Source organism: Drosophila ananassae, chromosome 3L (genome assembly GCF_017639315.1).
Source record: "Drosophila ananassae strain 14024-0371.13 chromosome 3L, ASM1763931v2, whole genome shotgun sequence".
NCBI lineage: Eukaryota > Metazoa > Arthropoda > Insecta > Diptera > Drosophilidae > Drosophila > Drosophila ananassae.
This window is the reverse complement of record NC_057929.1, coordinates 22,272,627-22,298,152: the sequence shown is the minus strand read 5'-3', so window position 1 is coordinate 22,298,152 and position 25,526 is coordinate 22,272,627. Positions and strand designations below refer to the sequence as shown.

At 38.5% G+C, this 25,526-nt stretch overlaps 1 protein-coding gene across 3 annotated transcripts in view; it reads right to left on the bottom strand.

The window, feature by feature from the left end:
- LOC6496791 (protein Wnt-5) overlaps positions 1-25,526 on the bottom strand; it is a 164,773-nt gene that overhangs the window by 102,166 nt on the left and 37,081 nt on the right. For all 3 annotated transcript variants that reach the window (XM_032455707.2, XM_044715468.1, XM_001965735.4), the window contains exon 3: positions 5,689-7,258. In XM_032455707.2, the coding sequence (XP_032311598.1) occupies positions 5,689-7,258 (1,570 nt within the window). The remainder of the gene's footprint in view (positions 1-5,688; positions 7,259-25,526) is intronic.

The window sequence follows — 25,526 nt, the reverse complement described above, 5'->3', positions numbered from 1 at the left end:
AGTTAGCATACTTGGAACCAGCTGTTCGGAGATTGGATGAGCAGCACTCACGCCCTCAGCTTCAGAATAGATCTTTCAGTTGGAACCGGTGGAACCACAGATCTTGAGGGCCAAGAAACGCAGAACCATGAGAACATATGTTATCCTCGATTGAGATGAGCACCACGCGAAAGGATGTTTGCTTGGTTCAAGCACGTAGGAACATCCGCCATTCCATTTTTCTGGTCAACTCCTGGATTGTCAAAACCCGATTGGCGACGAAAACGTTGAAGCGAGCGGGCTCCCCCCGAATCCAGGACAGTGTCACAGCAGAACCTTCAATTGAGCTACTTCCGACAGAAACAAAGCCACATAAACAAACTCCAGTTTCGGCACCGTAAGAGTTTTTTGAGGTGCGACTCGGGACTTTCAGCAGAGTAAATTACTCTCTGACCATGTACTCTTCGATACAACATAAATGCAAGCACCATACGCACAGTGGTCAATTTGGCATATCTAGCATCGTTTAATTCAATTTTCAATGTTTCGATAAAGTGTCTGTTGAGCGATCAGAGTTTTGATAGCGACCGAATTAAAAACGAGATTCGATAGTTTATATTCAATTTATTAAGCTACTTCCGCACAATAAAACAAAATAGCGGCCCGTCAATAACAACTCCCAAAATACAACAAGAAGAAGAACCGCTTTGGCGCAGAAGCTCTTCCAAAGCTCCCAAAAGCGCATGCGCTACAAAATGACAACAAAGTGCATGCGAATCTGGGAGACAAAAGAGAAGATTAAATGCCGCTGCAGATAAACAAATTATCAATATTCTAATTAGCCTATCTGGTGGCTTGATTCTTGATCAGGATCACCTCCTGAGTCGATATGAGCATGTCCGTCTGTCCGTCTGTCCGTCTGTCCGTTTCTACGCAAACTAGTCTCTCAGTTTTAAAGCTATCGAGTTGAAACTTTGCACACACCCTTCTTTCCTTTGCAGGCAGTATATAAGTCGGAACGGCCGGGATCGGTCGACTATATCCTATAGCTGCCATATAACTGATTGATCGGAAATGCCATAACTTTGGTGTTTTTTAAGTTAGAGGGTTGGGTTATGGGTTGGGTTAGAGGGTCCACACATGTTATATTTGACCAAAATATCTTGTGTACAAAATTTCATAAGGATCGGCCGACTATATCCTATAGCTGTCATACAACGATCGGAATTGGCATAACTTTGGTGTTTTTTAAGTTAGAAAGATGGGACTTGGTACAGATTCTATTTTGGACAAAATAATCTGATTTGCCAAATTTCATAAGGATCGGCCGACTATATACGATCTTCTATATATCTAATAATATAAGATGCGTGGCGCCACCTAGCGGACTGCGACTGAACTGCAAGGGTATATCAACTTCGGCTCCGCCCGAAGTTAGCTTTCCTTTCTTGTTTAATTTTAGTTGGTACACATACATTTCAAAAATGATATGTACTAGAAACAATGATGGTCATCGCCATTACACGGCCTACATAATTCAATATATGGTAAAATTTGATCAATTTCTTCTCATAGGTGTACCGCGGAAACTGTGGGTGATAGAACCTATGTTTGTTCTATACTTTGGTTCAGTGGAGCTTAAAGGTTATGGAGCAGATGAAATTATGCGTGGAGATTTTTTGCTGTTGGCCTGTGCTATTAGATTTTCAAAAAAACATATTATATCAAATAAAGTGTTTTATATTGTGAGCAAAGGTGTTTACTTGACCAAAAAAATGTGTTTGTGACCTGTGCTTATTTGTTGCACTTGAAATTCAATATATAAAATATTAATATTATATACCTTTTTATGACGCAGAGACTAACTTTTCTCAGATCTAAACTTTTAACACCTTCCTTCGCCCGATCTATTCTTTGTTGATTACGTAAGTATAGATTGTTGCCCTCGTGAATTGACAAAGCAAGTCTGCCACTTTGTGCAACTTAAAATATTGAAGTACTTTTCAGGAACGATGTCTGTGACCAAACGGGAAGTTTTTTTGGTGTGGTGCGAAGAAAAAACACAGTGTCTCAAATTATTAGCGGTAGAAAATCATGTGTTTGGAAACATTCTGAATTAAAAAGACTTCAATAATGATGAACACAAGGTAATACGATGTTTCATAAAAAACCATTTACTTTTCGAGCTTGTATCCACCATATTGGATCCGTCATTTTAAATTTTAAAAAACCATCTTCAGCTTTGGTATCATCGACTCGAATAACTCCTAGATACAATGTTTCATCAAAATCCATCAAGTTTTTTAATCTTATGTCCGCCATATTGGATCCGCCATTATGAATTTTGAAAATCTAGCTCCAGATTCGTTATCAGCGGGCCCAAGAACCCCTGAGTAAATATTTTCATAAACAATAAGCGTACCAGTCTCTTGTGAATAGTTTTGTTCTGCTAGAAAGGCCAAATCGACCACTGTGATACGCCTCGATTCTGGCGTCACAAAATCCATGAATCTCCAATTCAGACTGTGATGATAGTCTAGATACCATGAAGAAAATTCAGTACGCTGCACCATGGTGAAGCTGCACCAAATCATCTCTCAATCGGAGTGAAGAGCTTGAGGAAAACTTTCATCCAATGACAATTTAGTACGGTATAATGACAGGTAATGACAGGTCTAACAAGTCCTATCGGAACATACTGCCAGTGATTGAAGAAAGGATGAGGCGCCTAGTAGGATTTGTGGTTGACTGAAACCATTCAAACGATAAAAACAAACGATCAGTAGCAGGAACCCAAAAGATACCCATAGTCTTCGTAAAATTGCTGCCATCATCAAACCTTAAGAACGACTCCCGATCTTTTTCTGGCACGTCAGACAGCACTTCAGAAAAGTTGGAGCATAACTTTCTTGGAGCATCATTTTCTCAACCAAAATTGGCGCTTGGTGAGGATCCCCGATGTTTGCTGCATTATGTTGATACTCTCATCCATAGAGCCACCTTCGGAAATTAGATCAACATAAAAATTGGGACGCATAATTTCGGCAGCCTTTGGATGGTTTGCTTCAAGTGATAAAAACGAGACCGGCTTTGTCCCTATTGGTTTTGTTAATAAATAAGCAATACAATTAAGTATTAACCAGAAACCCTGGGTGGAATTCCGGAAAATCCAGTGATGAGTTTAGAAATACTGGCTGGTCAGTCGTGAACTAGCCGGGACTGGAGACATATGCCGCAAGCTTGAGAGTACGATTCACCTAGAAACTCAGAGCTGCATTTCAACGGAAGCCTCACAGAGTAGGAGCCTGACTCGAGACGAGAAGAATGTAGCACGAACTCCTCCTTTGTCCATTTCACAATAGGCTGGGCACTTCACCAAATTAACGGAGCGGACACTCTAAACGCTCATCCAACTGGCTTGGGCCCTTTACAACGTCTTTGCGGGCTGTGGCCACAAACGACCTTCTCTCCAGATGTGAACCGCCCCACACACAACCCATCCAGGTCGGGTTTTCTGCAATAAAGGTGGGAGCTGATTTTTTCCAACACACAGGAGCTCATAGAATAGACTGGCTCCGATAAGTAAACCGATAAATTGTGGCCGGAAAAACTTTAGATCAGCCTAAGTGAGATTGGCCGAATATTTCAACTGGAAACATCCAAGCTGAAACTAGGCATGAAGTTCGTGATATTGGCGGTGACGATAGCGTTGACCTCGTACATGGCAACCAACAGGCAAGGACACACGGGGACCTTGTACACCGGCTAAAGGGCTCGTTGGATATTTTTCAAATCCTGGAAGATACCATTTGCCTTAGTTTTTAAAATAACACTCCGAGCTGGAGTGGGTGCTCCTGATCCTGCACCGCTGGAGTTCATCGCCACAATAATTGAATTACGATCGATCAAAATAAAGAAACGCACTAAATAGTTCTGACGCCAAAATTATATGGATTATAATTTATTTGATTGTATTTAATTATAATTACGAGCGCCGAACACGATTTATCCCACTGTACGCACAGAACCGTACACTGAGTTGTGGAATGTACATTTACATATATAAATGTACATATAACGCGGCGAACGCAGTTGCAAGTGGAACGTATGCATTTATGTTATAAATAGCAGACCGGATAATAATTGACTGTCGTATTATATGTTTTTGTATTCGTTTATATTAATAAACAAGAAAGGAAAGCTAACTTCGGGCGGAGCCGAAGTTGATATACCCTTGCAGTTAAGGTTGTTCCATTTCTGATCGATCATTTATATGGAGGCTATAGGGTACAGTTGGCCGATCCATATGAAATTTTGCAGATCTGATTCGATTGCCCAAAATGGAATCCGTCCCATCATTCTAGCTTAAAAAACACCAAAGTTATGCCAATTCCGATCGTTCTACGACAGCTTATGAAATTTTGCACTCAAGATATATTGGTTAAATATAACATGTGTGGAAAGTCCCATCCTTCTAACTTGAAAAACAACCAAGTTATGGCTTTTCGGATCAATCAGTTTTATGGCAGCTAAAGGATATAGTCGACCGATCCCGGCCATTCCGACTTATATACTGCCTGCAAACAAAAGACGGATGTGTGCAAAGTTTCAACTTGATAGCTCTAAAACTGAGAGACTAGTTTTCGTAGAAACAAACAGACGGACAGACGGACATGCTCATATCGACTCAGGAGGTGATCCTGATCAAGAATATATATCCGACTTTATAGAGTCGGAGATGTCTCCTTCACTGCGTTGCACATTTTTGACCAAAATTATAATACCCTCTGCAAGGGTATAAAAAACGATTTAAAAATACAAAATGCATGTTTTCCAGCCACTGATAAACTGCATAAAGTTTATTCAAAAATGTGCATGCACTGTGAAAAACTGAACCGGATATATTCGAAATGGTTCAATGTTTGTAAAATTGTGAATTTTTTTTAATTAGTCACGTCGGGGCCACCAATGTTTGGTCATTGAGATTTATTATTATGTTAGTGATAAATCTATGCAGTGACTGCTGATGACCGGACAGTCGAACCAAAATAGCCATGTCTGCTGTCCGTATGAACACGTAGGTCTCAGAGACTCATAAAAGATAGAGCTATAAGATTTTATATGATAACTATTTTAAATAAAGCAGATGTCAAGTTTGTTTTCTCCAATTTTTTAGAGGAGTTATAGAATTTTTATTCTGTTTCCCTACTGGATTGTTTTTATTTGTTTATTCCACAGCATACAAAAGTATGCAACACAAATTTTTTCAAAGAAAAAATTTATAAAATTCTTAAGAACTCCACATGGGATTTTTTAAGTAAACCCTTTAAATATAACAGAAACTTTAATAAAAAACAAGAAAAGAAAGCTAACTTTGTGCGGAATGAACTTGATATATCCTGCATATTAGCTTATATTCCAAGATATATATCGCAAGTTCCAATTGTTCAGTTGTATGCTATATGATATAGGCGCCCGATCTTTAGTAGATTGGTTCAGTTGGCCCAAAACATCCATAGGATAGTCCCAATGGGATTGTTTATAGCCAAGAAAAATCGATATAAGATATTTTGGCTTATACCTTAATCAATAATTACAAATTCTTGATTTGAATTAATAACGTCAATCCACGTTTGCGTCGTAAATATGTATTGGGATATAAATGTACATATGTATATAAATATTTTAAGACCGTATTAACCAACTTACTTGAATCGCTGCACGTGCTCCACGGCTTATGGCTGGCATCACACTCGTATTTTTTATGCATTGTTTTCTTTGATTCGACGTTAAGCCACTTACTTTATAACAATTTTTTGGATTCAAATCAATTGGTTCAAAATAAACCTTAGGAATATCCGTTGAATTATTATTGGTCTGATTTTCTCTAGGCGACTCCAATTTCTCTATATTAGCTATAAAAAATTCTCGGTCACTAGCTATTTCCGCAGATGTCATCACAATGTCTTTGTTGAATTGATCTGTTTTATGAGGAAGATTTTCAAATTTTTCTTTAGAAATTTCATCAGACATACGCTTCCGACTGCTGCGCGGTGAACGTTGAGCTCGTGAAAGAAACTCACTCTCAGATTGTATTTTAAAGGAGTCTGGTATTTCGATAGATACCGCGAAACGTTTGGTATTATTGATGGTTTGAATAATTGGCTGAAACCGGGGTTGTATATATTCAGCTTGACCTCGGAACCATTCATCACGATCTCTTTGTCGCTGTTGTTCCTCCTTTCGTAGTTGTCGTAAACATTTGGTGGAATCTGGATTTCGAAGGCAGGCAGGTCTTTTAGTCGTTCGTAAATGTGTTTCCACATCAGTAGTACTTTTAATAAGAGGATTGGCTCTCTGCTTTGTTGAAGACTCAGTTTCATTCAATAAACTCATTTTAGGATTTATTGACAATGTAGCTTTATTTAGAGGCATTACAGAATTAGAATTATTGATAGGTTTTGAAATATATGAGACATTATATAAGTTCTCATCATTATTAAAGTTCCCATCGACTTGTTCGCGGCCATGACTGTTTGCATGGTCTTGCGGCATTTTACGAGTTGGGTGTGCAATGGGTGCTGCATACTGAAAAATAGGCCTCTGAGGGCGTTTACTGTTTATGGCAGAACTTCCGCCAATTTGCATGGGTTTATCTTTTTGCAAGCTAGGAAACTTAACGAACTTAGATTCAAAGTTTGTGTTTGTCTTTGTCATGTTATGCAAAAAAAGAATATGTTTCTTTAAATCATCAATATTGGATGTAGGGTCACTTTCTTGAGGTAACGGTGACCCGATGTGTACTGACGGACTATTATTTTGTCTAACAGAAAAATTTGCAACCAATTTTGTATTTGGGAGTCGAACCGTAGACGAAGTACTGGTACCCCATTGGGAATCAGGTGATATATTTTTTAAGGCCATTGGTACTATAAACTTTCGATCTTCATCAGTTAAACTTGCAGGTAGTCCATTTTCGTCTGTATCGTCATCGAGAAGTATAATATTTTTCTGATCCATTTCTTCCTGGATTGGGTGAATGTGAGGAGATTGCAGATTAGGTGGATTAAATGTAAGTCTTTTGGTATGATCTGGTTTTACAAAACCCGTTTCAGAGTCTCGTAGATCAACAGGCTTAATGAATGTTCCTAGCTTCCGTAAGCCCTCTTGATGCATGTAGGCTTGTTCGTCTTTAGTTATGTTTAAGGGTATACTTGTGTTAGCCAGCTGTTCCTCGTGACTTCCAAACTCTATAAATGGTGACTTCAGTCCAAGACAACTAAAAAAAAAAATTTTAAATTATTGTAAGTCCACCATATAGAGAGCCTAAGAAAACTTAAGATAATGAGTGTGAATTATTAATTTTAAGGAACAATATATTGAAATTAACTTATAGAATTTCTTTGTAGACAACATAAGAAAAACTTGCAGATATTGAAATGAACAAAGTCACATTCCAAATAATTTTTGGTTTGTATAAGTTACATAGGTAAGCAAAACCGAACTTTAAATTATTTATCTAAAATTAATGACACAGACATCGACCATATAAATATTTTATGTTTGAGATATTTTCCTCACTTCAATGTACACTTTTTAACAAATATATAACACCCTCCGCAGGGTTAAACAAAATAGTTAGAAGGTTCCATATCTTTGAAATAACCATTTACATTTTAAACTTTTAGGCTCAATATATGGTAATACTCCATCAGTTTCTTCTCTTAGGTGTATCACGAAAACTGAGGACGTTGGAACCTATGATTGTTCTGGACTTTAGTTCAGACGAGACCAAAGGATATGAAATTATGCGTAGAGATTTTTGGCTGTCGGCCTGAGTGATTTGTGTTCGGATCCACTGATGGTACCGCTAGCACCGCTCGACGAATCCATATCCTGGTCATCGCCTTGGACGCCTTGGGCTCAGCCCTATCTCTGGGCTTGTACGTAAACGTCTGGTACTTGACATCCTTGAGTATGAAGATGGGATGCTTGTCGTGTTAATCTTGTAGTAGGGTAGCAAAGTTGGGGCTGAATGCTAATAACACTACCTTGTAGGCCTTGAGAAATTTGCCCTCGGCGGCTACCGTGCAATCGATTAGAGTCTCGTTCTCCAGAAACGTGTCAAACCCACTTATCAGTGGGCTCTGGTGGTTGTTCCACCCCAGACAGGTAGTCATCATCCAATTTCATTCATTTATTCTAAAGATGTTATAAACCGAAACATTGTTTTCCATATAGGAAGAAATACCAGCAAGTGCGGGATCTACCCAGTCTACAATTGAGGCAGAGCTCCTAATCTTCCCAAGCTCCTAAGCTTCCATGCCACTATCAGACGACTAATCATGGTTCGCATCCTGTGACGCAAGGTGTTTTTTATCCCCACTTTCAATAACTCCCTAATAATAATAAACATAAGGGAAAAAAAATTAACTCTTACCAAATTTTATTTACAATTTATTTGAAATAAATTCATAAATTATCTGATTTGAGCTGGCATGATTTGTGAACTTTAATTGTAGATTTATATATGGTTCATTAAAATATAAGGCTGAGATGTTAATAATAAATGTCCCCATTAGTTGTGGCAATTCAGGCTATTTTCTTTTTGTAGTTGATAAGATTAGTCCTTTTAAGACCATCAGTGATTAACCAAAAACGTTTTAAGTCATAATTTTATGTTAATTATAATAGTAATGATAGCTTTGCCGGTTTAGCTCTCTGCATCATAGGTTTGGTTGAGTTGATAGTCTGGGTTTATATTTGACCGCTCTCCTTTTATTATCTCCCAAATTAGTTATCCAAGACTCTCTGAACGTTTTTTCTATAGGGATGTAACAGGGGTTCCCCCTACATAGTTCAGCAGTGGTTTACGTTTCCCGATCGATTCTAAGCAAGTGTTTTTGGTTATGACCCAGTAAAGACTCCTGGCTTTAAGTTTTAATTGACTTTGATATACTTAAATTTGGGACGTAGGAAGTGTAGACCCTAAACCAGAAGTTTTTGTGGAACCGTTGAATTTAGCTAAATGAAGGGTTTAAACCGGTTTGTTTGTTTCTTGGAAATTTTGCTCTAATATACGCTAATGTCGGTATTTAGTTTTGCGGCACACTATAAACGATTTTTGAGGTCTGGAATTTAAATCCCTAATTCCTATTACATGCTATACATGCTCTGTGTTAGCCTTGAGCTGGCGAATTGCCACCTAATCTAATTTTTAATAGTCCTAGATTTAAAAATTTCTAATGCTCATCAATTCTTGAATATTTGAACTGTAATTCCCCAAAGTATTAGCTAGTTTCAATTCCATTTACATACAAATTTGTAACCTTAAAAGTGACAAGTGGCAAAAATCCTATACAAATTTAATGTAATTATACCCTTGCAGAGGGTATTATAATTTTGGTCAAAAGTGTGCAACGCAAAGTATTCTTGATCACTTTAAAGGGTCTTCTCTCTGCATATACCCTCTGCAAGGGTATAAAAATAGGTTTACGCAGGTGGAAGTTTGATTCATTTTTTTATTCGATTTGGATTTTGTTTAGTGCATGCGATGCGGTAATATCCCGTTTCACACACTTTATCGTCGTAAATTTCATTGTATTCAAGGTTCTGCAGACTAAGTGTCCAAAAATCCCGACCATTTTCTATCATACGCCATTTGCAAAATCAACTTTTATATCCAACATAGATAACATAGTCCATAACATAACTCGTTCGATTTGTCTATAGTTATAAATTAGGCATTGGAATAATTTGGCATAACAAGTTTTCCAAAAACTTTTTAGGACTAGCGATACATCAAGACAGTACAGTGGATACAGTAGAATTCTAAGTGCGAAATCGCTTAGAAGTTTCATTCTATATCTTAATAGTTTTTATATCTTTTATAGTTTCTGGCTATATCGACCCGGACATGGCTATATCGACCCGGTTTTGAATGCGATTGCTAATTACCGCGAATTTTTCAGATATAATAATGAGATTATAATCACAAATTATTATTAGTTTCAGTTATTGTCGCGTGCGCCATGAAAAATAACATTTTTTATGAGTGCGTTTAAGAATTATGTTAAATGAACGTCACAAATTGAATACAAAAATATATTTGGACTCTAAAATATTTAAATTGAAAATTAGTTGTTCCATTTCCGATTCTTCAGTTATGGTAGCTATAATATATACTCGCCCGATCCTTATGCAATTTGGCGAATCAGATTACTTTGCCCAAAATGGAATCTGTACCCAGCCCATCTTCCTAACTTTAAAAAACACCAAAGTTATACCAATTGCGATCGTGCTGTGGCTGATCCCTATGAAATTTTGTAGATAAGATATTCTGGCCAAATATAACAGTCCTTACCCTCTAACTTAAAAAACACCATGGTTATGACATTTCCGATCAATCAGTTATATGGAAGCTATTGGATATAGTCGCCCGATCCCGGTCCGGACAAAAGAAGAATGTGTGCAAAGTTTCAACTGTTTTTAAACTGAGAGACTAATGTGGGTAGAAACACACAGACAGAATGTTATAATACCCTTTGCAAGGGTATAAAACAGACTGGAACAGAATGTCACAGCAATCCTGTACAGCATGGTATGGTTAAAATCTAACCAATCCAAACAATGGATCTTCGCAACCAAGAACCCAATGGAACTTCAGGTTGGACGCAATGGAGTTTCATCAACTGTCAACATAAAGGCAACTGGTATACTGCATTTCTCCACTAGTTGCACATCCCGCAATGTCAATATAAGGTTGACTACTTTCGGCACTTCGACCACTGAAGTACAAACTTCGTTCTGTCTGGAAATATCTCCGAGCCCATAGAGCCCACTCAATCACCAAGTATGGACGACTCAGATCATACTGATACTGACAGGCATCCTCATCCTCGTGCGTTATAAACGGTATATTTGGACTTCAAAATCTTAAGGCACCACAACGATTAACTCCGGAACCTACCCCAAGACAGTTTACTATAGAGTTGTACGAGGGTTAAACACCTGTTCAACTGACGGAAGAATGTTAATTCATTACCAGATAATAACCAGGAGATATATGCCATCTTCCGTCACTCGGTTTTATGATCCGATGGTGCTTGGTAGATCCTGTAGACACCTAGGCAAAGATCTTATTGCAAAAGCTTTGCAGAAAAAATTTGTCGTTGCATTTTCTCCAACTGATTGCAATTCTGTTCCAGTTTTTTGTTCCAGAGTGATTTATATTGAAGATTCTTTCAGCTGGCTACGGACGTGCACGTTGACATCCAGGTGGAGGTGGCCAAGCGCCCCATGGCTGCGCACTCCACGCTATTGGATGGTACCAGTGGTGCTGGTATTCCATCTACTCCATACAGGCCTGCTCCCTCATTGAAACCAGTCAGCCACAATCACTTGTGTCGATTGCCCCGATTATCTTCTAAACTTGGGAACTGGAAGCCTGCACTCTGCCGATTGTTCAGGCTACTAAGGCGGAGCTCGATTGTGAATTTGCCATGCACCACGTCCGTCTTCAATCAGGTGCTTATTTAGTTCGTTGTACATTTTACGTACAATATATAATTTCCATATAGAGATTGTATTTGGGGCCTTTGGCCATGTCGTTCTTTATTGTTTGAAAGTCGAATCCAGAGTGAATTAATATTCTATTGCTCGCGGCTGCGCGGCCTACAAAAGCTCGGCAGCGATCAGTCGCGGCTATATTCATATACATATATTTCTATGCTCGTATATAAGGCTGGTAGCGGCCCGAGCGTTAGGGTGTAAGTATGCATGGCTCACTTGTATGCGTTGTCAACTCATGGGAATTTGCTGACCAATGCACTTCCCAGGAGTGAGACTTTAAGGCATATATATATAACTGGATATTTGGCCGGGGCATTATATTTATATAACAACACTGCAACACAATATTGTATTGCTACATTGGATGCTTCCTATAATGACCCAAGCATACTACATCTCCCTCCTTTTTTAAAATAACGTGATAAAATGGAGTTATTTTGAATTAACTTATTATCTATTGATTATATATATTTAGTGTAGAGTTTAATTTTTTAATTGTTTAATTTTAAGTTTTAATTAAATATTAGTAATATATGATTAATTTATATTTTATGATTTAAAATCTAGAATTTTAGAAAAATTTAAAAAAAAAAAATTTTATATATACTTTAATTTTGTTTGTATTATAATAATTATTATCATATGTAAAATTTCTCAAAAAAAAATAGTTATCTTATTTATTATGCTTATTATTGTATATTATATATAATTTTTTGTTTTTTTGATTTTTTGATTGGTGGGCACCATAGAATTTATGAATAGAATTTCTTTAATCTATCTTTATGAACTGTTTGATTTTTATTCTTTACGTTTGAGATTGTTATGTTATCTCGTTCTCCTATACTTTCTACCTTATAGGGTCCAGTATACTTAAAGTCTAATTTATGCCCTACTTCGTTTTTTAATAAAACTTTATTCCTATTTCTAATTTTAAATTATTTCATCTTTTATCATAGGTTTCTTTTTGTTTTTTCTTATTTTGTTCAATCATCATTCTCGCTCTTTTATAAGCGTTTTCGAGTCTGAATTTTGATTCTTTTGCAAAGTTTTCTACGCCATACAGTGGTGTTCATATGGACAGTATCCGTGTACAACAGAGTGTATTGTATTGAAACAATATGTAAAGTATATAAGCCAAACATCCCAGTCTGTTTTATCTGACAAAACATATGATCTAACGTATTCGTTAAATGTTCTATGGTTTCTTTCTATTGTCCCAATGTTTGGTGATGATGTGCACTTAATGTTATATTATTAATTTTGAGATATTTGCATAAATCATTAATAATTGAATTCTTATATTCAGTCCCCATATCCGTAATGAAGACGTTCATTGGACCGTACTTTAGAATAAAAGACTCGAATATAGCTTTCGCTACTGTTCTTGCACTTTTGTCTTGTATAGGGATTGTAACGAGATATTTTGTTAAGTCGCATATTAGAGTGACTGCATGTAAGTTACCTTCGTCTGATTTAGGTAATGGACCGATCGTATCCACTAATACTATATCAAACGCTTTTAATGGTGTTTCTGTTATCGTCAAAGGCGAATAACATCCTTTCCTTTTTATACCCTTGCAGAGGGGGTATACCCTTTCATAAGGATCGGCCGACTATATCCTATAGCTGTCATACAACGATCGGAATTTGCATAACTTTGGTGTTTTTTAAGTTAGAAAGATGGGACTTGGTACAGATTCTCTTTTGGATAAAATAATCTGATTTGCCAAATTTCATAAGGATCGGCCGCGTATATACGATCCGCTATATATCTAATAATATAAGATGCGTGGCGCCACCTAGCGGACTGCGACTGAACTGCAAGGGTATATCAACTTCGGCTCCTCCCGAAGTTAGCTTTCCTTTCTTGTTTTTTTTTTCTATTACGGTCACCGGCTTGAGTAGCGCTACTCTTAAATTTAATAATATTTCATTGCCCTTATCTTTAAATTTATCTATTGAATCGAATTCAAAGATTTTTTCACTCGGCGCCATTTTAAGTTGTCTAATCTTGTTTATACCGGCTATTTTTTCAAGCCTTTGAAAAATTGATCTAAATCGAATATTCCATTGGTATACAGATCATCAACGTTTATTCTCTCATATATCTGTTTTCCCTTCTTGAGAGAACACTTCGATATTGTTAAATGCAAGGTTACTACTTTTTTAACATCTTCGTTACGAATGACGTCAAATATCTTGGGCTCAGAAGCTGTTATTTTTCTGTTTACTTTGGGATCTAGTAGTGACTTTTAGTATTTGTCTATTCATTTCTTTTAGTTCATCGATGCTTATTCTTGATAAGGCATCTGCCACATAATTATTTTTTCCTTTAAAGTATACTGCAGTAAATTCATATTCTTCCAAGTCTAACCTCATTCTTGTTAACTTGGAAGTTGGGTTTCTCATTGAAAATAGATATGTCAATAGTTTGTGGACTGTTTTTATAGTGATGTGTTTGCCATATATATATGGTCTAAAATAGTTAACTGCCCAATGTATAGCTATCAATTCCTGTTCATTTGTAGACTTATTACTTTCGCCCTTTGTTGAGGCGTGTGCTACCGGGAGGTCTATCCCATCATATGATTGTGTTAGAACTGCACCGCATGCTTGCTTACTAGCATCTGTTGTTATACAAAATTCTTTATTAAAATCTGGGTATTTTATTAGTGTGGGTTGGACTAGTGCGTTTTTAAGATATTCAAAAGCTTCTTGACACTCAGTAGTCCAGTTGAATTTTATGTTTTTCTTGCACAAATGGGTAAGGTATCTTGAATAATACGATCTGAACAACCTATAACTACTAAGTCGTCCATATAAAGGAAATCTTCGGATGGTTCTAATCCCGAAAATGCTAATGTCATCATTCTTTGGAATGAATTTGGTGCTATTTTTACTCCATAAGGTAGTCTTTTAAATCTGAATGACCCAGTCATTCAGAAAAATCAATGACCAACTCTGTGCGTTTTTCGAAAAATCAATGACCAACTCTGTGCGCTTGATACACAGTTTAGTAGTCTTCAACTACTAAATGAGTCCCCAAAGCTTAAGAAATCCGCTTTAAGTGATGTGCTCGGGTCGAATAATCTTCAGCCTGCTCAGCCGACAACTATGCAGCCGCATATATCTCTGGCCACCCCAAGGGCCGGACCTGAGAAAAATTCGGCTTCCGAATGTCTCGGAATCAACGAGCAATTGTCCGATATGTCCTCTGTGGCATCGCTTCAAGTGATCCCAGACCCAATAATTCAAACTCCTGTAACAGTCACCAAACAGGGAAATAAACACTCCGGACCCCCGGTTCGCACTGATGCCGCAGTATTAGTTACGGCGGCACCAAAACCCTTGCAGGTGATCCCACCATCGAAACACATTTTTGTTTCCCGGCTTGCCCCTGATACTTCGGAGATTGATATCTCGGCTTACATCAAAGCCAAAGCAAAAGCCGACATAAAGGTGGTAGATATTACAAAATTCAAATATTCTTACACCAAACACACGTCATCTTTCAAAATACGTGTGCCCTTGCAGATGTTCAAGACGATCTGTTCCGCCAGCTTTTGGCCAGAGAACATTTTCGTCCAAGAACATCAGCCAAGTACGGTGATAAAAAAGATAACCAATCCTGTGGGTGTAAAACTCCCACATGTTAAGGCCGCTGATCAACCTTCCACCTCATCTTCCTCAATCTCAAAAAACTAATGTCTTCATTAACACTTACCTATCAGAATACAAGAGGGTTACTTAGTAAACTTCCCAAACTGTATTCTGAATCTGAAGTTAATTTTGGAATTTGATTGGTCTGATTTACTGGCATGCGATGATATAAACATCGCATTACAAAAATTTTATTACACTTTGAACCTTATAAATTAAAAGAATAGTATGAGTAGACTTTTAAAAAAACATAGATTATCTGGCTGTACAGTTAGTTATTCAAGATACTTAGTAGCTCGGTCCAATTTCACCGTGCATAACGCAGAATGTTAAAGGAGTTATATTCGCAGCTGCAGGATTCAGTTTACTCAGGATCCGAAGCAGTTTTATAACTTTGTAAACACTAAGCGTAAACATGTATCTTTTCCCCCACTGCTTACGTTTGAGAACTCTTATGCGAACACCGATCAGGCAATGGCCGATCTCTTTGCACAGTTTTTTCAAACTACCTATTCACCTAGCAGAAGTTTAGCTCAGCCTTACACTTATAATATCCAATCAGCAAACCTTATATTTTGCCCATCTTTCGATCAAAGTGGTGTGTTATCGGATCTTCTTAAGGTTAAGCCCGTGTATTCGCCAGGCCCTGATGGAGTACCAGGCTGTGTTCGCTTCTTAAACTCTTAAACCGCTTCTTAAACTCTTTAATCTATCGCTGGAAACTTCGATCTTTCGCCTTATGTGGAAGGAATCCTTCATTATTCCGCTGCATAAAAAAGGGAAAAAATCCGACGCTGCAAATTATAGAGGCATCTCTAAATTGTCAGCAATTCCAAAGCTTTTTGAAAAACTTATCACTCCACATTTGCAACACCTATGTATGTAGTTCAATAATAACTCCGTGCCAGCATGGCTTCATGAAGCGCCGCTCCACCACTACCAACTTATTGGAGCTAACATCTTTTATCACGGATGGCTTCCGGAATGGCTTACAAACAGACGTCATATACACTGACTTCAGTAAAGCATTTGACTCTGTTAACCATTCGCTTCTTATAAGTAAACTCAGTCTTTTGGGATTCCCAACTGATCTTCTTATGTGGATTTCGAGCTTGTACTTATCAGGGAGAACCCGTTTAGTCCGTTTAGTCCGCGCCATATCGAGGGTGCCCCAAGGAAGCCATCTTGGACCCCTACTTTTTACTCTGTTTATTAACGACTTGCCCCTTGCCTTAACTAATTCACTTGTACTTATGTACGCTGATGACGTTAAGCTATGCCTTCAGTATAAATTCTCTAGCGCCCAGTCTAGACTTCAATCCGATTTGGATAAACTTCAAAATTGGTGTTTAGCAAATAACCTAAAGCTTAATGGATCGAAATGTAAACTTATGTGTTTTTACCGATCTAGTCCTCACCAGGCTATGTACTTTCTCTATGGGAACGCCTTAGAACGATTAACTCAGGTTAACGATCTAAGTGTCCTATTAGATTTGAGACTTAAATTTACCGACCATATATCTACCATAGTTAATAAAGCTATGGGTGTGCTTGGTTTTATTAAAAGATGGTCAAAAGAATTTAATGACCCGTACATAACTAAAACGTTATATACATCACTGGTCCGTCCGATTCTTGAGTATGGCTCGTGTGTCTGGAGTCCTCAATATGGAGTACACCAAGGTCACATTGAATCTGTACAAAAAAACTTCCTAACTTTTGCTCTTAGGGGACTTAATTGGGATGCAAATCTTTACCTCCCCTCTTATCATAGTAGACTTTTACTAATCAACTTACCATCATTAACAAATCGTAGAACGATGTTGGGTGTCATGTTTCTATATAATTATTTATGGAAATATAGACAGCCAGCATTTACTAACACGCTTAAATTTTAACATTCCTAGTAGAAGGACCAGAAACTTTCGTCCTCTACTCCTCAGCCACTGAAGTTCGACATATGCCCAATACGATCCGTTCAGGGTATTATGTTCGGACTACAATGGTCTCTACCACATCTTGTCACTTTGCTCTACTAACAATCTTAAATCGCTTATATTAACCGCCTTATCTGTGCAACACTCTTCCTCGTAATATCTTTCTCCTAATCCTCGCTTATCTATCTCGGATCTATTCCCGCGATTCGAGCCGTACGTTATGCGGCAGCGTCCCTCGGTCGGTTGGACGGGAGGTGGGCTGTACGTATGCTGTGGGAACCGCGCAGTGCTTGTAGAGAAAGAGGTAATATCTCTTGATTCTTTTTCTAGGGTAATTTGGTGAAATCCAGACATTAAATCTAACCAGGAAAAAAATGTTGCTCTACCAAGTTGATCTAAGATATCTTCGATTCTTGGTAGTGGGAATTTATCAGCTAGTAGCTTTTTGTTTATTTGACGATAGTCAATAACTAGTCTCCAACGTTTTTGTTCTGAGCGAGGAAGTGACTTTTTGGGTACTAACAGCAATGGGCTGTTGTATTCTGATACTGAGGGTTCTACTATATCATCTTTTATTAGCTTTTCTACTTGTTTGTTTATTTCATCTTTTTGGCTATGTGGTGTTCGATAGTTTTTAATGCAGACTGGTGTAAAATCTTTTAATCTCAGCTTCTGTTTATAGAAATTATTTGCTGAGATTGGTTCAGTTTCTAATCCGAATACATCTGTAAATTCGGTACATAGTTTGGTGAGGGTGCTTTTATACATTGTAGGAAAATTTTTCGTTAGTTTTGAAAGGACATCTTCTTTTCTGGTTTTAGTTTCGTTGCCTTGAATATTTTGATAATTTTCCAATGGTTCGTACATTATTTTGGAAATGTTTATAATTTTATTTTTATCGGTCGTATTTAATATTCGAACAAATGTTTTGCTTGTGTTTAAAGGTAGGGGCGTCTGGTTTATGTAATAGTGAGTTGAAACTTTAAACACGTTATACGATATACGATGCTTCAAGAAGCTTTCGCAAGTTTTCGCTTTCAGTTGTGAACTTTTCAGCCGTTTTACCTTTTTGAAGTGTTTTTGACATTTTTGCTTTGAGGACATCTGATGTTTCTCCGATTATACTGTCTTTGAGTTTTTTAATAGTGATTCCATTTATAGTGGTTTCATTTTGAACTTTATATAGGGTTGATCCAACAATTTTTGATTTGATTACTTCAACCGCTATGTGTTCAAATGTGCCGTTTGTTAAAAATTCACCAAATTCAAGGCTGTGATAAATCTTTGAAGATTGAACTCTGGGATGGCATTTGAAATGTCTTTTATGTATGCCCGTTGGGCAATTGTTTCGTCTGCCATTATAAATGGTTTTTGGTCTATTATGTTGTTTGAATCTATATCCTCTTCGTCTTGGTGTGATAATTCAGGTTGCAAAAGAACTGCGGGTATAGTTAGATTGTTTAGGTCTTTTTCTTCTATTTCTAATCTATCAGAATCTGAATCTTCCAACTTTTCTTGGTCTGTGGTTGGTAGTTCTCGAGTTTCTAATTCGTCCCCAGGTTCTACTGTTAAGGGTGTGTTTAAGATGCTTGGCACTGCAATAGCCAAGTCATATCTTTCTTTTATAATTATTAGGTTAGATCGCAATCTTGTTTGGAACTTTGCAACTTGTGACCATAAATTTTTATCTAGTCGATCTCTATGGTCATATATTAATATCCGCGCTTTATTGAAACGGGCTACTAATATTTCGGCGTGTTTGTGTATGGTATTCTGTTGAATTGTACGATTTTGAGTTAAAGATTTATATGATTTGTCAAAATCGGTTTTTAATTTATTCAATTCGGTGTATAATTCATTCCATTGCATTTTTGTTAATATGGAGAATTATTTTCTGAATACTACCATAACAAGTGTTTTGCCTAATGTTTCATGTTCTTCCAGTACTGATTTAATTTGGACACCTGGGATGATGCTTAATACAATCGCATTTTGTGTTTTTGAGCAATGTATTAATGGTGAATTTTCGAAATTAAATGTTTCAATTAGAAGGTATTCTAATTGATTTATGCTTATTGGAGTCGTTGGGACTATTTGTTGAACATGTTCTTTAAAATAAGCATCCCTTTCGTAAACCTTTCTAATGGCTTCTATGGTGGTCATCTTCATTGTTTTGTTGTGAATGAAGAATATTTTTATATTTGTTACCTTTAATCATAATTGAAGTTGCAATGTGTATTTTTTAATTTTTTTTTTTTTAGATTTTATCCAAGTCATTAACTTGGCTTTGGGATCTTTTGCGCAAGCATTTATTATGTAGATTGTATAATTTAGTAAACACGTTTGCTAACATTAAAACGACGATTATTATTATGAATAGGGTAACCGTTTCCATATCTACTTTTTCTGATTCTATTTTGTTTATGACGTTTGCCGTGGAATCGACAGTTTTCGTCTCTATTAAATCCATATTTGGGGTTTGTTCTAAAATTCTATATTTTAAGCCAAATATATGTGGTTTATTATACCCTTGCAGAGGGTATTATAATTTTGGTCAAAAGTGTGCAACGCAGTGAAGGAGACATCTCCGACCCTATAAAGTTATCATTCTCAGTCTAGCTTTCCTTGCGTTCGGACGTTTATTTTCTGCTATGTCGCCGCTCGTGTGTTCGGAGTGCAGTGGGGAAGTTACTGCTACGCAGCTTCGTGGGTGTGAGGCCGTTCAGTGCTCATCGATCTGCCGCCGTGCCTATCATACCGACTGTGTGGATTTACCATCCGAGGCCATAAAACTTCTAATAAACATTCCAAACTTACTGTGGCAATGTGATAGTTGCGTCATTGGAAACGACTCTCATTCAAAAATTGATGAGCTTAATATGAAGGTTTTGGACCTGGAATCCCTTTACATAAGCATCAATGCAAAATTGGATCTTGCTCTTGAAAGTTCGTCTGGGCCCATGGCTGCTTCAGAGGGGTCTCAAAGAGTGACACCCCCTACTACTTCTACTAACGCCGAAAATAAAAAGTCATCATTGGCCCAGATCCCCACTGGGTCAAAAGTGGCTGTCCCAAGAAATAAGAGGAATAACCCTAGCAGGCGTATTGTCGGACATGCACCAAGCTGTGCGCAGCTCCAAGTTCTTCCCACTCTAAAATACCTGCACATTGGTAAATTTGCAACGGCTACCCAACCGGAGGCACTGTGCAAACACGTCGCTGATAAGTTGCACCTGGACCCCAGTGATATAGCCTGTGCTAGATTGATTAAAAACAAGAAAGCAAAGCTAACTTCGGGCGGAGCCGAAGTTGATATACCCTTGCAGTTGAGTCGCAGTCCGCTAGGTGGCGCCACGCATCTTATATTATTAGATATGTAGCGGATCGTATATAGTCGGCCGATTCTTATGAAATTTGGCATATTGAATTATTTTTCCCAAAATAGAATCTGTACCAAATCCCATCTTTCTAACTTAAAAAACACCAAAGTTATGCCAATTTCGATCGTTCTATGACAGCTATAGGATATAGTCGGCCGATCCTTATGAAATTTTGTACACAAGATATTTTGATCAAATATAACATGTGTGGAAAGTCCCAACCCTCTAACTTAAAAAACACCAAAGTTATGGCATTTCCGATCAATCAGTTATATGGCAGCTATAGGATATAGTCGGCCGATCCCGGCCGTTCCGACTTATATACTACCTGCAAAGGAAAGAAGGGTGTGTGCAAAGTTTCAACTCGATAGCTCCAAAACTGAGAGACTAGTTTGCGTAGAAACCGACAGACAGACAGACGGACAGACGGACAGACGGACATGCTCATATCAACTCAGGAGGTGATCCTGATCAAGAATATATATACTTTATAGGGTCGGAGATGTCTCCTTCACTGCGTTGCACACTTTTGACCAAAATTATAATACCATCTGCAAGGGTATAAAGATGCTGATATCAACGCTCTAAAATTCGTCAACTTTATATTGGGAGTTCCCGAGCAACATTTCCCCGCTGTCTTCAAGGTTGATTTCTGGCCCATGTCGGTAAAAGTCCCTCGATTTCTTCATAGAGAGCCTGCTAAGGTTATTGACCTCCCTGCAAGACTCCCTCGATCAAACCCTGGAGCGTCAAAAAACCCCCAGTAAGCGGCGCCACTGAAGCCGCTATTTTTCCCTCTTCATATTCCTCGACCGGTCATCATATTCTCCCTCTCCTGAGCCGCCACTTCCTATTCCCTTCCTTATTCTGCTCCCGTCAATGTACTATTTGCTCCAACAACAGCAGCTGATCCCAAGGTGGGCTGTTTGCATATTATCTTCGCTTGTGGACCTCCAGCAACAACAAATGGTTCGTTATCGTCTTATTGTGAGCCCCTTTCTGTTTATCTTATCTCTCCTGGATGTGTTGTCCACTGTGAGACTGACCACTCGTGCTCACTTTTTGGCGTCTGGAGGAAATTTTTGTTTACATCATGGTCTGGAGCGTAGAGCATCGCTACGCGTGGACGCTCAAAACTCTATGAGCTCTATATCTTTAGCTGTACCTGCCACTGGATTCGTTGGGCGACTGGACATTCATAGGTCCAATCTGGAGATTAATGAAAATTTATGTGTGTCCACGTTGGCTATCTTGGAAGCTATGCGTTTGGGATATGTGGCCTCTAGCATCAGGACCCTGCCAGTGCCTTCACATATACCACACTCCCGCCCAATTCCGTCAGTGGACTGCATGGATCGTGCTGCCTTGGGCTCTAATAAGTGCCTAAGAGTTTTCTTCCAAAATATATCTGGAATGCGGACCAAATCCCGCATGGTGCTTTTGAACTCTTCAGTCTGTGATTTTGATGTAATCGTTCTCGTTGAAACATGGCTCAATAGCAACTTTAGTTCCTCCGAGTTCTTTGAACCCAAACTGTTTCAAGTATTTAGAAAAGACCATGATTCATCCAGCACCCATTGTGAGCGAGGAGGTGGTGTGATTATTGCTATCCGCCGATCCATGTTGGCCACGGTGGTTAGCCTTAAGGTTGGCGACCCTATACTGGACCAGCTAGCCGTCTCAATCCAGGGCATTCAGGGCCCTTTCGTCATCATTGCATCGTATATCCCGCCACACAGCGCATTCAGTACTTATCAAGCGCATATGGAAAATATCGCCAGTGTCTGTGATAGCATGGAGGACCCTACGGCTCTGATGGTTGCTGGCGACTTCAACTTGAGCTCTATTGTTTGGACTTGGGACCCGGAGTCCTTTGGCATGTTACCCAGCAATGTTCACCAATCGCATGAAATCGTTGTTTTGGATGATATTTTTAGCATGGGCCTCTCCCAAGTAAATAATATTTATAATGATTTATCGAAAATTCTGGATCTGATATTTTTAAATAATGTCGTTCATAGTATAGTAGAAAATTGTAATGTACCATTAAGTCCGTGTGATATGCACCATAAGCCATTGTTGATACACATCGAATTTTATAGTTTTCTGCCTTCCCCCTCACCTATTTCTTATTATCACTTTAATGAGTCTAACCTTTCACTTATTAATAACGCTATTGTAAGTTTTGATTGGGTTTCCCTTTTTTCGGATGGCACGATTGATGATTGTTATACCAAGTTTTTGATTGCTCTTTTCAATATTATCGACAATAATGTCTCCGTTAGGGTTCGAAGGTCGTTCAAGCTGCCTTGGTATACTGAGGGTCTAAAAAACTTAAAGAATAGAAGGGATAAATTTTATAAGCGATTTCTAAAGACAGGGGTACTAATGGCTGGTGAGTTGTACCGGCAATATAAGCGGGAGTTTGAATTCCTCAATAAATTTCTATACAACCAATATATTACTGATGGGGAAGCGAGCCTCATATCCAACCCTAAAGCGTTTTGGCGGTTTGTGAATGGGAAAAAATCTTCCTCTGATATACCTTCTTCCATGTCTTATGGTGGTTTGGCAGCTAACTCCGATAAGGGCATTTCTGAACTTTTCGAGAAATATTTTGCCTCAAACCTTGAGCCGAAGGTCTCTTGGGATGAGCGGGAGGTACCTCAAAAAATTTTGCCTCTTCTTGAGGTTGGATGCTTGGACATTCTAGATTGTGACATTGTTGAGGCCTCTAGTCATTTTAATGAGTCGCATACTCCTGACTTAGATGGTATCTCCCCATTCTTCATTGGGAAGTGTATTGCATCCTTAACCACACCTCTGCAACTTCTGTTCACTTTATCATTATCATCGGGTAAGTTTGCTTTTCGATGGAAAATTACCTCGATCTCGCCCATTCATAAATTTGGAAGCAGGGCAGACGTCACTAACTATAGGCCTATCGCCAAGATATGTAATATTGCCAAGTTACTTGAGCGTATTGTCACCAAAAAGTTAACATTCTTGATTCGTAACTTTATCTCTCACAATCAACATGGATTCCTGCCTGGGCGATCCACCACAACCAACTTAGTGGTATTCTCTAAGCACTGCCTGGAAGCCTTTGAACGCCGATGTCAGGTCGATGCCATTTATACGGACTTCTCTAAAGCCTTTGACAAAGTTTGCTATGCAGCCCTACTTGCTAAATTGTTCAGATTAGGTGTTCATTCCTCCATGTTAAATTGGTTTGAGTCTTATTTGGCAGACCGACCATGCCACGTTCCCATTGGTGATGCTACCTCGAGCCCCTTTATTGCCTCATCTGGCCTCCCGCAAGGTAGCTCTTTGGGGCCGCTCCTATTCATCATTTTCATCAATGACATTTCCTCTTGCTTTCTTTATTCGAACTTTTTGTTATACGCGGATGACCTTAAAGTGTTTAAGGCCATTAGCTGCATTAGGGATAGCTATCTACTGCAGGATGATTTGCGCCGTGTCTCTTCTTGGTGCGCCCTCAATCTCCTTCCTCTAAATTTAGCTAAATGTCATTTCATTCGTTACAGTAAGAGGGCGCTAGACTTATGTACCCTATGCAATTGGCAACCATGACCTGCAGCTCAAGGAGGAGGTGGTTGATCTTGGCGTCCTTTTTGACTCAAATTTAAAATTTTCCAGCCATTTAGACTTTATAATGCCTAAGGCGTATGCCATGTTGGGTTTTGTGAAGAGGCACACAGACCAATTCAAGAGCCCGTACGCGAAGCTTAGTGTTTACGCCGCATTCGTCCGGTCGAGGCTGGAATATGCCTCTATTATTTGGAGCCCCGCAAATAAAATAAGTTCAAATAGAGTTGAGCGGTTGCAGAAAAAATTTTTAAAATTTGCACTTCTCCCTTTAAGGTTTGTGGATCCTCTACCCTCATACCACAGCCGGTGCCTTCTCCTTCACATATGTACACTTGAGGATCGGCGCACTGTGGCAGCTTTAACTTTCATTAATAACATAGTAATTAGCAGCATTGATTGCCCCATGTTATTGGAGCTTTTAAACTTCAATGTGCCCCAGAGGGATCTTCGCTCGTTTGCTCCTTTTTGGATTGCTTGTCGTAGGGCCAATTACCTTTTGAACGAGCCTATTGATAGAGCATTATCATTTTTTAATACTTTGCCGCCTAGCCTCCGAACTAAATGGGGCTCTGATAAACAAGCGTTTAGGGTCTTGTTGGTTAGGCATTTCTTAAGTAGTATGTAATCCAAGGAATCCGAGTCAGCATGCATTTTCGTCCCCTTGGATTGTGCGGCATCAACCTTCTTAAAGCTTGGATGATGATGCAGCTGGCAATCTGCTTAGTTGTGCCCATGCTAACCAGCGCTTGCATATGCGAATTAAATTTATCTGAAAGCTCGCGCAAAGCTTGTGCATTCTATGGCCCTCAAATGACGTATCAGCGATTACTGAACCTTTGGTTAAGAAGCTCCAAGGCAAAGGCATAGTCCTCAACAGCCACTTCCAACGCACGCACAGTCGCAAAGGCCGACTCACGAAGACAGGACCACAGCCGCTGAAGCTTTCCCAACCGACTTATTATTATTTGTAATATGTGACCCACTGTGCTATTGTGCAATTACAGAAAGTAAATACAGATATATGTTCGATTAATAGTAAGCTATAAAAACCTGCACAAATCACAAACAACATTGTTTTTATACCCCTGCAGGATTATTATAATTTTTGTTAAAAGAGTGCAACGCAATGAAGGAGGAGAGGACACCTCTTTAGGAGAAATATATTTTTGATCAGGATCACCTCCTGAGTCGATATAAGCATGTCCGTCTGTCCGTCTGTCTGTCTGTTTCTAAGCAAACTAGTCTCTCAGTTTTAAAGCTATCGAGTTGAAACTTTGCACACATCCTTATTTTGTTTGCAGGCAGTATATAAGTCGGAACGGTCGGGATCGGTCGACTGTATCCTATAGCTTCAATATAGCTGATTAATCGGAAAAGGCATAACTTT